Source organism: Polypterus senegalus, chromosome 1 (genome assembly GCF_016835505.1).
Source record: "Polypterus senegalus isolate Bchr_013 chromosome 1, ASM1683550v1, whole genome shotgun sequence".
Classification (NCBI taxonomy): Eukaryota; Metazoa; Chordata; class Cladistia; order Polypteriformes; family Polypteridae; genus Polypterus; species Polypterus senegalus.
This window is the reverse complement of record NC_053154.1, coordinates 252340303-252360421: the sequence shown is the minus strand read 5'-3', so window position 1 is coordinate 252360421 and position 20119 is coordinate 252340303. Positions and strand designations below refer to the sequence as shown.

The window sequence follows — 20119 nt, the reverse complement described above, 5'->3', positions numbered from 1 at the left end:
CAGCTTCAAGGACATGCTGTCTCAGCCACTGCAAAATGTTTTAAAGCCTTTCCTGTACGGACCTCGCGGTTCAGAAACAGTTTCATCCCAAGAACTTTAAATGCACTCAATCAATTGCACCTTGTAGAACTGTTTGTACTTATAAGTACAATCACCCCACTGTAAACTTGCACTATAGTTATAATATCGCACAACCTGAGACACTTTATAAAGCACGTATTTACATATGATGACGATATCATTTTTAAGGTGAAATGCAGCAAAATATGTTTATTAAATTATATAGATAAAACTTTAACTTCATTTAAATAATCTATATTCTTCACTGGGAGTGTCGTGAAGGATAGAATAATTAAACATGTACTACGAAGATATTTCAATGTTCCTTAAATGTTTTGAAGAATTGGTGCTAAGCTTACAGATGGCTTAACTTCTATTACAGAGCTGATTGTGTGGCAATCGGTTATTGGGGGAAAGAAAAGCAAGGACTGCAGTGGTGGCTACGCCAATATACAGTATATTGAATATAAAACAGAAAGAGAAAATAACAACACAGCGACAAATTTCGGCAAAAGTTAAATGCTTGTGTCATGAGCACGAGGCGGCTATGCAGTGTCTGCAACGGACGTGGCCATCCACCGTGCATGACATTGGCGGGCTTAAGGAGCCACCGATTCTTCCTCTGCCCAGTGCCACCACAAGCCTACAGCCGCCCCCGAGTACTACTGCAATAAATGATTTTATCGAAGTGAAACCCACGTTTAATAACGTGCTTTAACTCCTATCATCATAAAAATTATATCACGTATACATCTCAGTATTTTAGTTATTCAGAGAGCTGTAATATCACGAATGTAATGGATTCTGTGTCCAGTTGGAGGAAAAGAGCCGGTTTAAGAAGCAAGTAGTGATTCACACATAGAAGATCAAATACAAAACAAAGCATTTAACGTGCTACTTTAATTACGATGTGATCTGAGAAACTGGTTAATTAAACGATTTTAAGATGAAGTTTATGATGTTCTACTTTAAAGACAAAATAAACTACGTGATTAAAGTGGAAATGTCAAGATTGAAGTTGACATTTCGTGCTTTTCCCCCCCCCGTGTGCCTTTTTTTCTCTGTACCCTAATAAGCTTTCATATGACACTCAGACAGTGGGCTACAACTCGCCTTTTCACAGCGACTTTGATATGTGACTTCTTTTTTATTTCCGGCACTGTGCGATTTTGTGAACGTGAGCTTTCTCAAGTTTCTCCAACACGCTATGTCACTCGATCAACTTCCTTTTGTTGATTATACCACAGTTAATTTGAACAAATAGTTTTTCCTTTGCCTCAGTAATGGGCTAGATCTCAGTATTATAAAGAAAATAACATTTCGGTGTGTTGCTTAGTGTAATGGGCTATAAACCAGTGTTTTAAAGAAAAGGCAGAATGTCTGGAAAATTCTGCTACAGATTATTGCTGATGGCTATCTACAGGACATAAATATTTACCTGTCTTGCTAAAGAGTCACCTGCTTTGAATAGTCAGACTGCTTTGATTTAGTATCTCATCTACATACAATGTGGGAATACAGAACTGTCTGCTTCCTTGGAAAATTGGTTTCTAATCAAGGACTCAAAAGTAAATGTGTTTACACGATTTGTTGTGCAGAGGAAATTGGCTTGCACCATTGTTTTCACTGATTGCCGCCATGTGATCTATGCAGAAATTGAAGTATATATATATTTCTGGGAAAAGGAGAATAAAGAAGACAGAGAAGTATGGTCTGAGACTCGGGACAGCTGTCCGTTTCTTTTATGCTTTACACCATATCACTGTGGCTACACCCTGTAGCACCAGTGGCTTGTACCTGGCCCAGGTTCCCCTAGGCCTGAGGTCGGTAACACCTCCACTTGGTATTCGCTGAAATTCTTACATTTTCCCCCGTGCTTTTCCCATTGTCTTTTGTGCTTACGCCATGTTATAGTGCAAGTTCTACACGAGGCCCCTGGTGGTTTTGAACTTCTTCCACTTACGGATGATGGAGTCCACTGTGCTCATTGGGACCTTCAAAGCAGCAGAAATTTTTCTGTAACCTTCCCCAGATTTGTGCCTCGAGACAATTCCTTTGACTTCATGCTTGGTTTGTGCTCTGATATGAACTGTCAACTGTGGGACCTTATATAGACAGGTGTGTGCCTTTCCAAATCATGTCCAATCAACTGAATTTACCACAGGTGGAGTCCAATTAAGCTGCAGAAACATCTCAAGGATGATCAGGGGAAAGAGGATGCACCTGAGCTCAATTTTGAGCTTCATGGCAAAGGCTGTGAATACTTATGAACATGTGATTCTCAATTTTTTTATTTTTAATAAATTTGCAAAAACCTCAAGTAAACTTTTTTTCACGTTGTCATTATGGGGTTTGTGTGTAGAATTCTGAGGAAAAAAATGAATTTAATCCATTTTGGAATAAGGCTGTAACATAACAAAATGTGAAAAAGTGATGGGCTGTGAATACTTTCCGGATGCACTGTATTTCCTAAACGATCCTCTTTTACTAAGTGCTCTATGCCAATTCACTGCCCTTGCGCTACTTGCACCTCTTCTGTTTGTGCTCTGGAGACTGCAAATTAGTCCTATGTTAAAGAATATGTTGATGTCCTTTCAAGGGCTGGGCATTGCCTTGTGCTCCAAGCTGCCTGGATCGGCTTCAGTTCCATGCAATCTTAAATTGGATTAGATTTACAAAATGCTTATAGAAAGCTCATATTATATTCCATTATGATTGCCTTTCATTTTTAGAAAAAAAAGTCATAAAAACATGTAAGACTTTGCACTAAGAACAATGGATGTAAAAAAAAAAATCCATATATGTTACATGTTAGGCTTTTGTACTTTATGTAGTCCTTGTCATCTTTGTCTGAGATAAGGCAAAATGGTTTATTATGAAATATACCATTTAAAATTACCCAAAAAAATTATGGTTAAAGAAATAGCTATTTTCTCCAAATGTAAACTGAAACAGTGTCATGAAGGTCTCATGGAGGGATGGGGGCTCAAAACGTAGAATGTTCCATAAGTCACTTAAAATATTACTCAATGCAAAATATTAATGTGCAATATCACACAAATAAATTATTTAAAGGTAACTTCAACTGTATTCTCCTAATTCAAAGGCCTATTTTCTTAACTCCTTAACACCTGTGTTTCCTGTGCAAGGGATAACCCTAAAACCTACTGATAATCAACTTTTACTTAATAAACAGGCCTGAAGATTAATGGGTTCCTTTCCAATATGATTTTTTTTTTTACTTGATCCAATTCAGATTTGTGGAGACCAAAGCCTTTAACGGGGGCTTGGTGCAAAGTACAAGGTGCAAATAAAGCCTAAACAGTTCTCCATCAAATAAAGATTCACACTTACTCACACAAGCTTAATTCAGTTTCAACAATTAACCAAACAGGAGCTGGGATGGGAGTAGCCATAGAATAACAAGGACTGAAATGGCGATTGTAGTATACATAGTATACTGATTTGGTTATATTTTGCATATATGGAATACTTTTGTGATGGTGCCTCCATTAAAAACAAAATAGGTATTATGCTACTACTATTAAAACCATGGCAAGAAATACTCAAAATCTCATTATTCTTTGCATAATTCCAGAAGAAATTCAACTCCATGCACAGCACATGGCTATTAACTCCTTTGAAAATATGTACAACATATTGGATTTCAAAACAAAGTGCCTTTAACATTATATTTAACAATCACTTTATTACTAGATGCAGATTGTATTTGAATTATCTGATTAAAAAGACAATTTGGCAAAATTCCTTTGGGAGCAGTTTCTACACGAATGCACACAGTTAGGTGGGGAATGCTATTGTACATAACCTCTACAACAGCTTTCAGTCTAACTCTTGCATACACATTAAACTTTATAAACAAGTTGAAGTTGCTTTAATTAATTTTTTTCTTCTGAAAGATTTTAATGACCAAAAAAAAAGCTGCTGCATGTAAAAATATATAAAATTATACACAAAGCTATATTATAGCTATATAGCTGGTTTTCTAGGTTTTATTGATTCATCTCATTAAAAGCAGGACATTGCCAAATACGCAATACAGAAACTGAATTGTCATTTTGTTATATTAATAAAAGAAGCAAAACAAATATACCAAGATGCTGAAAAAATAAGTTCTTCTAGTGAATACAAGTTCACAAGTCTTTTAAGTTTTCTTTCTTTTTGACAGTGGATGTGTCACTTCATCTTCTTCCTTGTCTAATATTGTTTGATTTTTCTTCATGGTATAAACCACTCCCATTGCAGTTTTTCTTGTTTCTAAAAATAGAATAATCAAATTCTTATAATTGGTTAATAAAATACATTATCCAAAACTCTCTAAAGTATTCATTTAAAACTAGTAAACCTCCTAAAGGTAATAAAGCATAAATGACAAACATATGGTAAATTTCACAGATAGCTATTCTTATAAAATGATGCTGGAAGCATTAGAAGATGATAGGGTCCTAGTCTTTGTCACCTTCTAGCAGGAGAGGTAATCAAGTAGCATCACACTTTCCTCGGTCTTAGATTGTGCAAGCAGCCAATATTTTCACGATGAACTGCTTCTTATTAAAAAAAAAATGAGCATAAACACACCTAAAGTCTTATATATATATATATATATATATATATATATATATATATATATATATATATATATATATATATATACTGCTCAAAACTTTTTAATCAGAGTATAGCATAAAGTCAATGAAACTTATGGGATATTAATCTGGTCAGTTAAGTAGCAGAGGGGGTTGTTAATCAGTTTCAGCTGCTGTGGTATTAATGAAATTAACAACAGATGCACTAGAGGGGCAACAATGAGATGACCCCAAAACAGGAATGGTTTAACAGGTGGAGGCCACTGACATTTTTCCCTCCTCATCTTTTCTGACTGTTTCTTCACTAGTTTTGCATTTGGCTACAGTCAGTGTCTCTACTGGTAGCATGAGGCGATACCTTGACCCTACAGAGGTTGCACAGGTAGTCCAACTTCTCCAGGATGGCACATCAATACGTGTCATTGCCAGAAGGTTTGCTGTGTCTCCCTGCACAGTCTCAAGGGCATGGAGGAGATTCTAGGAGACAAGCAGTTACTCTAGGAGAGCTGGAGAGGGCCATAGAAGGTCCATAACCCATCAGCAGGACCAGTATCTGCTCCTTTGGGCAAGGAGGAACAGGATGAGCACTGCCAGAGCCCTACAAAATGACCTCCAGCAGGCCACTGGCGTAAATGTCTCTGACCAAAAAACCAGAAAGACTTCATGAGGGTGACCCAAGGGCCCCATGTCCTCTAATGGGCCCTGAGCTCACTGCCCTGCAGCATGCAGCTTGATTGGCATTCGCCATAGAATACCAGAACTGGCAGATGCACCACTGGTGCCCTGTGCTTTTTACAGAGGAGAGCAGGTTCACCCTGAGCACGTGACAGAAGTGAAAGGGTCTGGAGAAGCCATGGAGAACATTATGCTGCCTGTAACATCATTCAGCATGAGCAGTTTGGTGGTGGGTTAATGATTGTCTGGGGAGGCATATCCATGGAGGGTCACACAGACCGCTACAGGCTTGACAAAGGCACCTTGGCTGTCATTAGGTATCAGGATGAAATCCTTGGACCCATTGTCAGATCCTATGCTGGTACAGTGGCTCCTGGTGCACGACAATTCCTGGCCTAATGTGGTGAGAGTATGCAGGCAGTTCCTGGAGGATGAAGGAATTGATACCACTGACTAGCCACCACACTTTCCTGACCTAAATCCAATAGAACACCTCTGGGACATTATGTTTTGGTCCATCCAATGCCACCAGGTTGCACCTCAGACTGGCCAGGAGCTCAGTGATGCCCTGGTCCAGATCTTGGAGGAGATCCCCCACAACACCATCTGTCATCTCATTAGAAGCATGCACCGATGTTGTCAGGCATGTATACAAGAACACAGGGGCCATACAAAGTGCTGCGTACAATTTTGAGTTGCTGCAATTAAATTTTGGCAAAATGGATTAGCCTGCCACATAATTTTTTCACTCTGATTTTTGGGGCGTCTTTGAATTCAGGGCTCTGTAGGTTGATCATTTTCATTTCCATCAAACGATGTGGCATCCACATTACCCAGTCTATATCAGTATAGATATCCAGGAGGATTTCTTTTTCCCATTGAGATCTGATGTGTTTTCAAAGTGTTCCTTTAATTTTTTTGAGCAGTTTATATATATATATATATATATATATATATATATATATATATATATATATATATATATATATATATATATATATATATATATATATATACACATACACATATACATATATACACACACACACACACTATAGAAAATAATCACCCCCTTCGAAATATTCCCTTTTTTTTTTTTTGGCTTTACAGCCTTAAATGAAAACAAACAAACCAATATTTTTCCAGCTTTACTTACTCAATGCAATCTATAACATCCAAGTGAAAGATATCACAGCTACAGTTCAGAAGAATTTTAAAAAATAAAAAAAGATAAATATATATTGGACATCATATAAAAAAAAAATAACAAACCCCACTTCATGCAAAACAACTTACCACCATGTAAGATAACAGCTCTGCAATTAGTGGAAACTGCTGCTTTTGCATCACCTTCTGATAATCCAAACAATAAACCTCTGTTGATGTAGTTAATGAATAAACTTGCATATGTAACAGAAACCAGTAAGAAAATTTATATTATTCCAATTGGATCTTAACACATTTAGTTATGAATTTCAATTTAGTCCAAATAGAAGGCAATATTTCTATTGAAAGAGTAGCAGGATGTACACAGTCATGATGCCAGTTTAGTTTTAAAGTGATCTCTGTATTGCTTAAGATTTATCCACCACACCAGTGTATTACCTCAACAAAGTAACTGAATTTGGCTAAGTCAAGGTATATTATTTGTAGCTAATTAGATAGAGATAGATACTTCATTAATCCCAAGGGGAAATTCACATAATCCAGCAGCAGTATATTGATACAAAAAACAATATTAAAAATAAAAAAACTGCATATAAAAGCAGACAATAACTTTGAATAATGTTAGCATTTACTCCCCCAGATAATGATGAGACCTACAAGAAAATCACCCAGTCACCACAAACAAATTAATTGCAGCTCTTGTTTCAGATTATTTTCTGTTGACAGTCTTCTTCTTTCGTCTGCTCCCATTAGGGGTCGCAACAGCAGATCATCTTCTTCCATATCTTTCTGTCCTCTACATCTTGCTCTGTCACACCCACCACCTGCATGTCCTCTCTCACCACATCCATAAACCTCCACTTGGAAACTCCTCTTTCCTGGCAGCTCTACCTTGAACATCCTTTCCCAATATACCCAGCATCTCTCCTCTGCACACATCCAAACCAAAGCAATCTTGCCTCTCTGACTTTGTCTCCCAACCTGAGCCGACCCCATGTACTCATTTCTAATCCTGTCATTCCTTGTCACACCCAATGCAAATCTTAGCCTCTTTGACTCTGTATTGAACATTTTTCACACAGGAAAAAAACACCACTAAAGCAATTTATGAATAGAAAACATTATATAATGTAAATAATAAAGAACAGCAGTTTTACAACTAAAAATTAGTAAGATAAAACCACATTACCACAAACATATCAAGGAAAGGATACAGATTTGCAATGTCATATGGGCCACGTAATTCTAATGGCTGAAAAACAGACATGTAAAGGTAAACATTTAAGAAAGTACACCACTGAGAAAACTAAGTCAATGCATGTTAAACCAGTCTTTCCAACCATTTCCCAAACTGCAGGAAGCTACACAAGTTACAATCTATCCTACAAACAACAGGCACTAACCTTTTAACAAACCTGAACACCAAGTCAGCCTATTGCAAACTACTTTCATGAATATGACCAATTTTAGGCATGCCTATTAAACTGTTACATGCATATTTTTCAAAATACTTCATTTTAAACTGAAAAATATTTCACCAAGAAATGTGCAAAGTTACTAAGATTTTAATTTGTTTAACTTTTGCTCTGGCACTATTTTTGAAAATAATAAAAGCAAAGCATTTTATAGGCCTTAGAATCCTAAATCACTATAAAACATTCAAAATGGAAGGAGGAAAAGTAAACCCATACTGTAAATTTTCACAAGGTAAATGTACTATAACAATATTATGTTGAATGAGAAATAAAACAAAATAATCCTTTGGCATTATATCCTTAAGAAAAAACAAACACTACAATTAGCTACTATTTAAATTAACATTGGTATGAGATTCTTTCTGATGTTGCCATGTTACTAGCAGCTCTGTTAAAATTAAGTATGGCATCTTCAAATATATTTTTCAGTCTATTTTACTACATTACAACTGCTACAGATGCAGAGTGACACAGCAGCCTCTTTTTTCAAAATTAAAATCTGCAATTTCAAAAAGCAATAAAAGAAGCAAGCAAAGAGAACTATTTTTCCCTCTGACTTTCAATGTGACTATTTTTGGGAATACAAGAATTAAGATATTTTATAATAATACCAGAGTATTTATAAAGATTTTTATAAATAAGCACCAAAGCTTTAGCAGTTAAAAAATTAACTTTTAGACTAATATAGCACTGATTTTTTTTTAAATATCCTCTTTTCCTTCCTTTTTATCTTGAACATTTTTAAAGGTTCAATGTAGAGACATCATAGAACAAGGAGCAAAAACATGAATCAATTCTGCTACTATGGATTGATTTTTTTCAGTCTAAAACTAAAGATAAAGCGTAATGCTCAAAAGGAAATAATTGGACAAAAGGACTATTTACACAATTTATGCACTATACTGTATCTCTAGATTATAGAGAGAAGATATTTGCAGGATGTTTTGGTATTTTATAAAGAGTTCTGACATATTGTCTTTTGCTTGCTGGACACATGAGACTAAAATTCTCTCTCAGAAGAAAGTTTTCCACGTACAGTATAGTATAATTCTATAAGTGACAGGCCCTGTAAAGCTTCTGCTGAACAGATGGATTCAACTGCAGATAAATGTGCGAAAGAGGTTGTATTGCCACATTTTCTTGACAATTTTCTTGTCAGAGATGAAATTCAGATCCAAAAAATGATGCAACTGTAATATCTGTATTTTGTGTGTTTTAATTTTTTTTTCTTCTAAATATAGGACACTTGAATAGGAAAGCAGATCTACATTTACTTCTTAGATTCTGAATAGTTTTAAGGTAGTATTATGATCAGGTATTAAAATACAAATTATTTTTGTAGTTTGCGTAATTTTTTAAATACTTTTGCTCATCCATAGTATGTAACAAATACATTAATATTTTTAACCTATAAAATATAGAATTATCAAAAGGACAAAGATAGAACAACTAACTACAGGTATAAATTATTAAAATCTTTCTTGTTAAAAATAAAAGGCATATGTCAGTGCTGACAAACTGTTAATAAATACCACAAAACTTACCTTCTCTGCTCCACTGGATAGCAGAACATTCTGTTAAACAAAAAAAAAGTCAGTATAATTTGGGAAAATTACCATATTACAGCTTCATACAAACTCAAAATGGGCAGGCAACTATGAAGCTGTCTCAGTCTCAATGGATTGATGGCCTGTTTAGGGCTGGTTCTGACCTTGGTTGCTATAGAGGTAGACTTGTGAAACTGAACTGGATTTCAGTGGGTTTGAAAATGCAAACCTTGCATATAGGTTTTTGATATTCATCAGTTGCCAAGACAAATATCAAAAATGTATTAGCAGAACATGTACAGAATAAATGATTAAATAGGGAAAAATGTAATATTTATATTAAATGATTGTAAATATTTATTTACAAAAACTCTAAAAACTCGTGTATATTCAGACTACACACAATACAAAAGAAATTAAATTGCAATCACGAAAATACTTTTTTTTAAATTTTATTTTAAATATGGCTGTCTATATATTCAGGAAGCGAATACACCCAAGGTTCTCAAAGACTGCAATACATTCACAAGGTAGTAAGTAATGCGTCAGAGGAGCAAGTAAGCAGTTAGCACAATTGTACTTATTAAGATGAGATTTTACTACTAAATTCTGGGATCCCCTCTATTTCCAACATAGCAATAAAACCTGTGCATCCCATATAAATACAGGCAAATTCTATGCTTAGGAAAGGTACTAAGGAATGAATCACTGCTTTTTTTTTTTTTTTTACAAAGCCAGAAAAAATAAATCTGTTGTTTACACACTTACATTTTTTGTTTAAACCAAAAACCAATCTCATTTCAGCTGCCTATTTCTTCTTTTGTGCAGCTTTATTTGTTCATAACTTGTTTAATATTTACATTCAAAACTTCTTTGAAGTATTCTATCCTTTTCAGCCCAGTTTCCCTTCCATTACTATGATGGCAATAATTTGTCTTTTTAAGGTGTGCATCCCCAATTTTATACAAGAAATCAATATTTTATTATTATTATCATCATCCTAATTCTTGATCTAGTCTAAAATTAGTAAAAGGATATAAAAAGACACACCTTGCCTTTACAGATCTGCATCAGACTGAGAGAATTTGAAATGGCATATCTTCTCATTGTGGAATCTTTAGTAGCATGACTATAAATAATTTCAAAGAAAATTCCTCTTTCTATTGCCTGAGAAATAAAAAGGGTAAATTATGTTGTACACAGGAGAAGAAAAAAAAATACAATAGACAAATAATGCACATAATTCACATGTACAGTCATATACAGAATAAAGAATGTCACAATACTAGAAGTTAAGAAACATAAGAAATAAGAAACACAGGAAATTTAACAAGTGAGAGGAGACCATTCAGTTAATTAAGCCCATTTGTTTAGCTTATAGCTAAGCTGTCCTAAAACCTCATTCAGATTCTCCTTAAAGGTTGTTCTGTCTCAATAGTTTGTTCCAGAGTCACACAACTCCTTACATAAAGAGGTGCTTCCTTGCTTCAATCTTAAATACATCACCCAATATTTGTGCTCAATACTAATATCAGTGGAATTTCTCAGTACTCGATACCTATTTGATACAGGTTGAGCGTCCTTAATCCAAAATACTCTAAAACATGAAACTGAAGTTGCTGTTACGCAGTTACGACACTAATGTTGTAGTCAATGTAAGGGTGAAAAAACTGGCATTCGGCAGCTGTTAGAAAAGATCTGTAAAATATGCATTTTTATGTAAACAATGTATCACACCCCGTCAAAAGGATCGCTGTTAAGGGAGCTTATAATGAAGATGCACAGGAGATGCGGATTTTAGTATTCAAAACACCTGAAATAGTAAAATGTGTGTAATGACACCCGTAAAAGGCCAAGTGAGGCTGCACAGCATTCACCTTCTGACTGCACATCTAAACAAATAACTAATGTAAGTTAAGACTGCTGTTTATCTGGAAATTCAAACATGCCATGCCAGAATACAGCCACAGCACTTTAACATGAAGTATATCCATAAACCATAATGCTTATCTAAACTCTATATATAGTGATTCAATATTTAAAAACCAACATCAAAATACCGTACAAGTGTTTTTGTTCCTCCCCTAATTTTGACAGTTACTTAGCAAGTAATAGTACAGTAATTCAAAATGGTGCTGTAAAACTCAAGACTACTTCGCATATAAACAATTTATGTTTTTTCATTCTATTGCCTGTCAAATATTTTCAGTGTTTAATACTGCAGTTTGGCTCCGACATTCAGAACATGGTATGCTAACTGCCTTCCAGACTTACTGAAGTCTTACTAGTCTGTGTTTGTTGCTTCCATATAAATTTTCACATTATTACCTCTTAAATTAAATTTACTTCAGCAACCTGCATACTAAGAATAGTTCCATAATGTAGGCAACTTGCAGATGCATTACTACCTCTGTCTACTCCAATCATCCACTTTGGTGTTCATGATTTCATCGCATTATGTGCAACTCCCTTTCACAAATGCACTGTCCATTATTCCTTAGTAATTTGAAAATACATTCCTTATTTATTTCAATTTTACTTATGGTTTACTGGTATGTTTCTGATTTTTGAAGATACTTTTCGTACCTGTCAACTTCGTCTTTGAGTCATTCAAAATACATTTTCCTCAGTGGGTTTCATACATCATCCTTCCTTATGTACCGCATGTCTCAATAAACCAGTGTTGTTAACAAATCACAAAACTTATACAAAAAAAACCCTTTCATCAATATCATATAATAATTAACAATTCACTGTTATTCAGGAATAACTAAAACAAGGAAGGGGACCAAAAAAGAAAATTAAAATTAAAAATGAACTACCCCGCTCACTGGTGGTCTTCGAAAATGAAATGGTTGTTTTTCTGTTACAGTGATACAAATTATATCCACATCTAATGTCATACAGGCAGTCTGTAATAAATAACAAAAAACACAATAGTCAGACCTATACTGTTTTTATTAACTGAAATACAAAAAACATATAACTTAAAATGTTTTCTTCATTATTAACACCAATAATCAGAATTTTGATTAGAACTTAAAACTGAATCTTTTAAGTCTCTTTTCCACTAACATTATGAACCAGAACCAAGGTGATGGCGTAGTTCCAAACATTTTTCTAATATAAGCAGTATTTCTAAAGAAGGAAGTTATACATGGATATGTATTACATAAAATACATAAGACAGATAGAGGTGCATGTGCTCAAATAGAAGAAAAAGAGGAAATTCTTTAAAATTTCATTATTAAAGTTTTGTTTAATTTTTATTTTTTGTCACCACTTTTTTACTCTGTAATTAGTCCCATTACATCCTCATTCTATTAGATTTGCCTGCATACACAGTGCATTATTGTGAACTGAAGTTCCAGATTACAGTACACACGGTCATTAGACTAAAGTACACTTCATCTCAAATATGGGGCACTTCTGACAGTATTCTGCATACTTCAGGTGGCCCATCAGCATAATTCGGAAGTACTCCCAGGTGTGGGGGAAGGCCGATGTACTAGGGCTCCATTGCTCCTGCAGCATCCCCTGGGGTGGCACACACTTAACCCAACAGGGCTGTGCCGAACTCCAACTGCCTTGTAGCGCTGTGGGAATCCAAGGCACCACTACAACCCAGGGTTGGGATGCCATCTAGCACTCAGGAGGAGGTAGTGTCCTATGCATATCCGCTACCCTGATTCTTCCATTAAGGAGGCATTTCGGCCAGTAAAGTGCACTGGCCTTCTGTCACAAGGCATAACATCTTCAAGTTATGTTCACAAATACATAATTTGTAGAGGGTATGGGGAATTATGCAAACAAACCCAATGTAGTGCCTGGGTCATGATCAGAACCAATTAATCTAGAGTAAGCTGTTAATTTGTGCTATCAATATTGAAAAGTCAGGTTCAAATTAGCCTTTGATTTGACTTATGACGTGACAACTAGATCAAGGCAGAAGATAATGAAAAGACTTTGTAAACTAGTTACATTAACTAAACATGGATGATAAAGGTAATAAGTAGCATTATATAAAAACAAATTCTTGTTCTGGGGTGTCATGGTAAAAGAGTGGGTGGAACTGAAACCTCACGACACCAGAGCCGCGAGTTTGAATTCAGCATAATATTTGAAAATATTCGAAGTGCATCTCCTGAACATGTGCATTACGCACTCAAGAGAAGATTATACTTGTCCTTCCGTCACTGCCTTTGATTAAAACTAGAATTACCAGAGCCTACGAAAAAACTTGTAGATCCGTCCCACCTTAAAACACTTCGCACCTCTCTGTCAAGTGTCTTTTGTCTTCTAAATGTGTGGATAAGCAGCAAACAGCAAGCAGCCTACTATCACATCCTCCAACCCTGCACAGTTGTCTCAGCTCAAGTCTGTTTACCTGTGTGTCACAGTTGCTTAGAGTTGTATAGAGTGAGAAGTCAAGCAAAATGACACCTTTTATAAATAATATATCATTATTTGGAACACTTGTATTTCATGTGTGCTCCGTGTCTACAATGTTCTATACAAACACATCGTTAAAACAGAAACGTTTTTCATGTCTTGGTAATAATTGACAAAATGTAGACATGAAGCATATAATGTGTTTAGCCTGAATTCCAAATATCAAAGAAACACTTTCAGAAAAGGTACGAAATATAACAGAACAAAAGCGCTTTTATTCAAAAATATAACTGCAGAAAAACAACCTGCGACATTGACACGCAATTGCTACGATATCAGCTGCTGACTTGTAATCAAAGCTTCACGGGTTCATTCCTGGGCGAGTCCGTTTTGAGAACTGAGCTGCTCATATTCTTACTATTTTAGAATAAAAACATACATTTGATTCCAGTCTGTAACAGCTGGTGTGATAAATGACACTTGTAAAGGTTAGATTTTTTTTGTTATTCTCTCAGCCACGTTCACGATCCCAACTCCCCAAATGGCATTTGACACTGCTGTTTTCACATAGACACGCTATAACAGAGGTACACTCAACTCATACCGACGATTCTATATTGGATCAAGAATGCACTTTTGCCATCGCTGTACTTTGTATATGTACATGGGAAGCTCTGCACTCGTGACTTTACGCTGTAGATCTGGCTCTTACATAGAAAGGACGGTGCATGCGCCCAAAACATTAACATGTTACTTACATAAAAGCTAGATCTAATGTTATTTACCTTGAGTTGGGGTCGTGAATGCGGCTGAGAGAATAACAGAAAAAAAAAACAACAACAAAGCTAACCTTTACAAGTATCATATATCACACCAGGTGTTACAGACTGGAATCAAATGTATGTTTTTATTCTAAAATAGTAACAATACAAGCAGCTCAGTTCTCAAAACGGGCTCGCCCGGGATTGAACCCATGAAGCTTTGATTACAAATCAGCAACGGATATCGTCGCGCCACCGAAGCTGTCTTAGCAATTGCGTGTCAATGTCGCAGGTAAACGCGGGTTGTTTTTCTGCAGTTATATTTTTAAATAAAAGCGCATTTGTTCTGTTATATTTGTACCTTTTGTTAAAGTGTTTCTTTGATATTTGGAATTCAGGCTTCACACATTATATACTTCATGTCTACATTTTGTCAATTATTACCAAAACATGAAAAACTTTTCTGTTTTAACGATGTGTTTACATAGAATGTTGTAGACACGGAACACACATGAAATGCAGGTGTTCCAAATAACGATATAGTATTTTAAGGTGGGACGGATCTACGAGTTTTTTTGTAGGCTCTGGTAATTCTAGTGTTAATGGATCTTCATGTGCATTTGCACGAATGAACAATATAGCAAAATTATAATTACAAGCAGGATTAAGACAAAAGTAATTAGAAAATAACTTTTCAAATATTGCCATGCAATTGACTGGCAACCTTGCCCAGGGTTTGTTCCTGACTTGTACCCTATGCTGGCTGGGATAGGCTCCAGCACCAATCAGAAAATGACTGATTTTTCAAATACTGGAAGAATTTTTTAAGACGATTAAATACAATGTATGACACTGTAAATAACAGACTGCACCGCAGAATAAGTCAAACTGATGATGTTTTTAACAGTGAAACTAATTGATATGGTCTAAATTAGGTCTGAACACAAAAATTGAGAATACAAATATTAATGCAGTATTTCAGTTCATTTTTGAACCTATAAAACAATGTGTTTCTAATTTTTCTCTTTCACTTTTAACCCATAATTAATTCTTGTCTAATATTTTGATACAAAATACATACATGAAACAGCTTTTCTGTTTTGGGAAGAACAGCCACAATATCATACAATCTGATGTGTGGTGATGTAGCTCTCTGTAATGAGAAAAAGAAATATCCAGGATTTTCTCTCTTCCTTCAGATACATACATTAAAATAAATAAATAAATAAACAATATTTACCAGTTCGATACATTGTACAGCATCAGACACAACCACTGTTAATCTGTTCAGCACTCGTATTGGTTTAGATTTACCCTGCAATAAGTGCAATACTCAATTATTCATCAGCATATAAAAATAGACAGTAAACCAATATACATTTTTTAGTACAATGAATCTACCTAACATGCATATGAGGCAGCACAAGTTATGTTTTGTATTTGGATCTGACAAAACAAAGATGAATCCTTACACTCTAAAAGCATGTAGCTTCACACAATAAAATATCCTCATTCTGAACTTTTCTCTCTCCTGTATGCATAATTGATAGCATTAATTAGATGGTGGCAACATTGTCACTTCTGTTTCATAACCAGTAAAATACATTAGTACATTTATCACATTTAAAAAGTTATTTCCAATTTCAGTTTTTATTATTTTACTTCTGTTGTGATGCTTATAATGGACAACTTTTCCATTATTGCTAATTAGAGGTGCCTGAAACCTGTCCCAGTAGAAAGGAAACCAGCTGAATGTTGAACACATTCATGGGCATACACTCACACCTATTCAAAACAGGGCTAGCTGAAACTCTCCAAAGAATCAAATAAACATTTCCACAAACATCTACAAAGACACTTAAAGGATCAGTAAGCAAACTCAGGCCCCCGTGGTTGTAAGTCTAATCACTGTACCAACCTAACATGATTATATTAGGTCAGGTTGGGGAGCATGCACTGGTACAGTGCGTTGCCACTCCCTCCACACGATGAAACAGCTCGGTATCCTGGTACGCAACCCTCCAGGCAGACATGCAGTCCAGTCCCACCCTCCAGAAATGACCATCTATCTGCTACAGTCAGGTGTTACATGGGTGTGCCCTTGGCCTGGTCCAACCACTCTAGTCCTCAACACTGAGGATCTTGCAAGCTGGATCACCCTTGGGGAATCCATTACATGGCCGTAGTGCTCTAACTGACGCTCCCTCACAATTCAGGTAATTTGTCTCATTGTATCAATAATTAAAAGGGTAAGTATTTAATTTAATCCAGCGTTTTTGTATTTGAGACCCAAGTTTTCATAGCAATTTTAATTGCCCCCCTCCCCCACGAACATTTTTTTGAAATGTAGATGCATATTTTATTATTCCTACTTAACTTTTATCAACATTTATCTAACTCTATATTTATTGTTCTAGTATCAGAATGTAGTTTAAGTTAACTTGTTTTGGTTTCAACAGATTTTTTTTCATATTTTTGATTCTTGTTTTCTTTTCTTTGCATCTTCGTGTCCCCCTTTTTGTTACTTTGCACCCTCCTCGGGGGGACCGCCCCACAGGTTAAGAACCACTGATTTTACCTTTGAACTCTAAACAAGGATACATATGATATAAAATGCATTGTTTTCTCACAAGGTTCTTAAAAATAAAATCATTGGCATTATGAGGTTAAGTTTGCTATTTTTTAAGTTAAAATATTTTTTTATAATTACAATGTGCTAACATTCATCCCAGACACTTTCTTTGCTAACTGAAGCTGCAGGTGGTAATTTAATTCAAAAAATGGTACCTCCCCAAGTGGACTTCAAACAAATGCCCTGTACTGGAACCATGCATATATAAAATAAACATCGATAGTTATCCAGAACGTTTTCACAATGATGTATTTTGTTTTTGTGGAACTCTACTATGACCAGAAGATGTCTGGGTGTATTTCTTACAGTACTGAGAAATTTGCTTTTGCCCTGAGAGCAGTGGCTCGTTGTAACTAGTTTTCTGAATGTTATAACTCTCAAGAAGCTGCATGTTAATTATTATTAATTTTGTAATTATGTTTCTAAGCCTTTACAAAAATAAACTGTTTTATTACAACAATGTATTTAACTAGGAAAGTGACAGTGAACACAAAACTGTCAAAAAAAAAAAAACACAAACACCAGTGAGAAGTCATCATAACAGTGAATGATGGAGTTAAGAAGGAGGTATATTTGGAGACATCTACTTAGATGCTGCTAGCCTCAGTGATACTAGAAGTGCACATATAGGTAATGTCCAAGAAAACCCACTGAAAACTAATTTATATTTTTTCTCACATTTGGTATTACCTGCTGTTATAAAAGTTCTTTATCTTAAAAAATATAATAATATTAATAATAATGCTGGTTCAGTTAATAAAGCAACTGTCTAAGATAAATAGCAGCATGCCATGAATTACAAGAATTATTTTTAATTTCAAAAATGCAAAATTTACATTTTAAGGGTGAAACAGAATAAAATTCTAAAAACAATAAAAAAAACAAACATAAAATAGAGAGAAAATGTATTACCTGAACAATGGGAAGTGAATTAAATAGATCATTTACTGGTATGGGTTTAATAAAGTTCTGAAAAACAAAACACAACATTTGCATGATCCCTATGCTGTTGTTTGGTGTTTACATATTATAAATTAAGGTCAACGTTACATACAAATTTACTTGACTATTTAGTCTTGAATCTAGGCAACTTTCACTTTTCACTAATTAGATGCCAATTACTTCTGCCCACTAAAGAAATACATTCATTTTTTATTTATCTAAGAAATCTAGACAGGTTTTCACTATCGCTTTTCATCAAAAACTGTCTAGCTCTGTTCACCATTTTTCTGCTTCCTTTTATTTTACTTGCTAATTAACATTTGCTATTAAGAAAATTGTTTTTAATCAGTTAGAGAACAATGAGTAAATTCAAGTGAAAAGCACTTTTGCTTAAAGTCAAGCCTTGCCTTAAAAAAAGTGAACTGTTTTTGACTTTGAATAAAACATACTTCGGTCAAATTCTGTTAAAACCTCCTTGAGTATATAAGAATACTTAATGAAAGAAGAAACCTGGCATTCATATATACAAATTCAATTGAACTGTGAAATTGGCCATTGAAAACAAAAGCTTAAAAGCTAAAACTAGAACCCAAACTGGTAAACCTTTTATATAACCTACCAAAAATAAGCAAGAGCAGGTATAATTATCATTCAACCGTGTAAAAATACTTTTCTCCTATTACTATAATAATAACAACATTTATTAATATATATATACTGTAGCACATATATTATTACTGTACAGGACATTTACACGTACTTCATGGTACACTTTTTCCTAAAATGCTAGAAATCATTAATAATTGTTAAGCAAAGGATTAAGTGTATGAATAAACTCAAATGTCATCTGTTCTGTATAATGTTAAGTATGGATCATATAAAAGGAACATTTAATATATTTTGAACAATCTAGATCCCTATTCCCCAAAACCTAATTTTTCCCTTTCTGCAGAAGCCAGTAACTTAGAAGTGTTCATTGCTAAAAACAAAAAGGTACAGAAAATTTTCTAAAACTGTTTTTGAGTGAAGCTGAAAATGAAATGAAATATATTCAAAATTACTCTGCCATATTAAACTATCAAGGTACTATGAACTACAAATCTGATATACCAAAAAGTATTTTGGTTAGTACAGTCAATTTATATTATCATAAGGCAAGGAAAAAGCAGGCCATTGTGGAATAAAACAACAACAGCAAATACAGCCATTATATTATATAAGACAAACACATTTACAGACATGGACAAATTTGTCGGTACTCTTACAGCTCATTGAAAAAGCGCTGTATACATCCTGAAAAGTGTCCCAGTGAAAAGCACTTGTCCCATGTATACCAGCATGCCTTTGATATGTCATTGAGTAAAGTAAAGCAAGTGTGAAAAGAGATAAGTATTGCTTATTCTACAAAGATATTCTAACACGTCCTGAGTTAGAGTGATTTTTAAAACTAGCTGTTTTCTTTAATTAGTATCACACGTTTCCAATCATGCAATCAAGTCATTCAGCCTATTTAAAATGGAGAAAAGGAGTCAGTGTGCTTTTTGGTTTCATTATGTGTCCCACATTGAAAATGGATCAGAAAAAGCAAAGGGGAGAGTTGTCAGAGGAGATCACAAAGAAAAATTATAAACAAGCATGTTAAAGGCAAATACTATAAGGACATCTCCAAGCAGCTTGATGTCCCTGTGACAACAGCTGCAAATATTAAAGAGGTTTAAGGGCCATGTGACAGAAACCAACCTCCCTGGATGCAGCTGCAAGAGTAAAATCAATCCGAAATGGGCAGGATAGTGAGAAAGACAGGCAAAAGGCCAAGGACAACTTCTAAAGAAATCTAAACTCCAATGTCAAGGTCTGTCCA

General features: G+C 34.9%; 1 protein-coding gene across 1 annotated transcript in view; it reads right to left on the bottom strand.

The window, feature by feature from the left end:
• Positions 1 to 4040: 4040 nt before the first annotated feature.
• rpp30 (ribonuclease P/MRP 30 subunit) overlaps positions 4041 to 20119 on the bottom strand; it is a 27224-nt gene continuing 11145 nt past the window's right edge. Inside the window, exons 3-11 of the mRNA XM_039771879.1 lie at positions 18229 to 18285; positions 15925 to 15999; positions 15766 to 15837; positions 12354 to 12443; positions 10582 to 10698; positions 9529 to 9558; positions 7724 to 7761; positions 6639 to 6718; positions 4041 to 4338 (exon numbers count right to left, since the gene is read on the bottom strand). Of these exons, the coding sequence (XP_039627813.1) occupies positions 4226 to 4338; positions 6639 to 6718; positions 7724 to 7761; positions 9529 to 9558; positions 10582 to 10698; positions 12354 to 12443; positions 15766 to 15837; positions 15925 to 15999; positions 18229 to 18285 (672 nt within the window). The 3' untranslated portion in view covers positions 4041 to 4225. The remainder of the gene's footprint in view (positions 4339 to 6638; positions 6719 to 7723; positions 7762 to 9528; positions 9559 to 10581; positions 10699 to 12353; positions 12444 to 15765; positions 15838 to 15924; positions 16000 to 18228; positions 18286 to 20119) is intronic.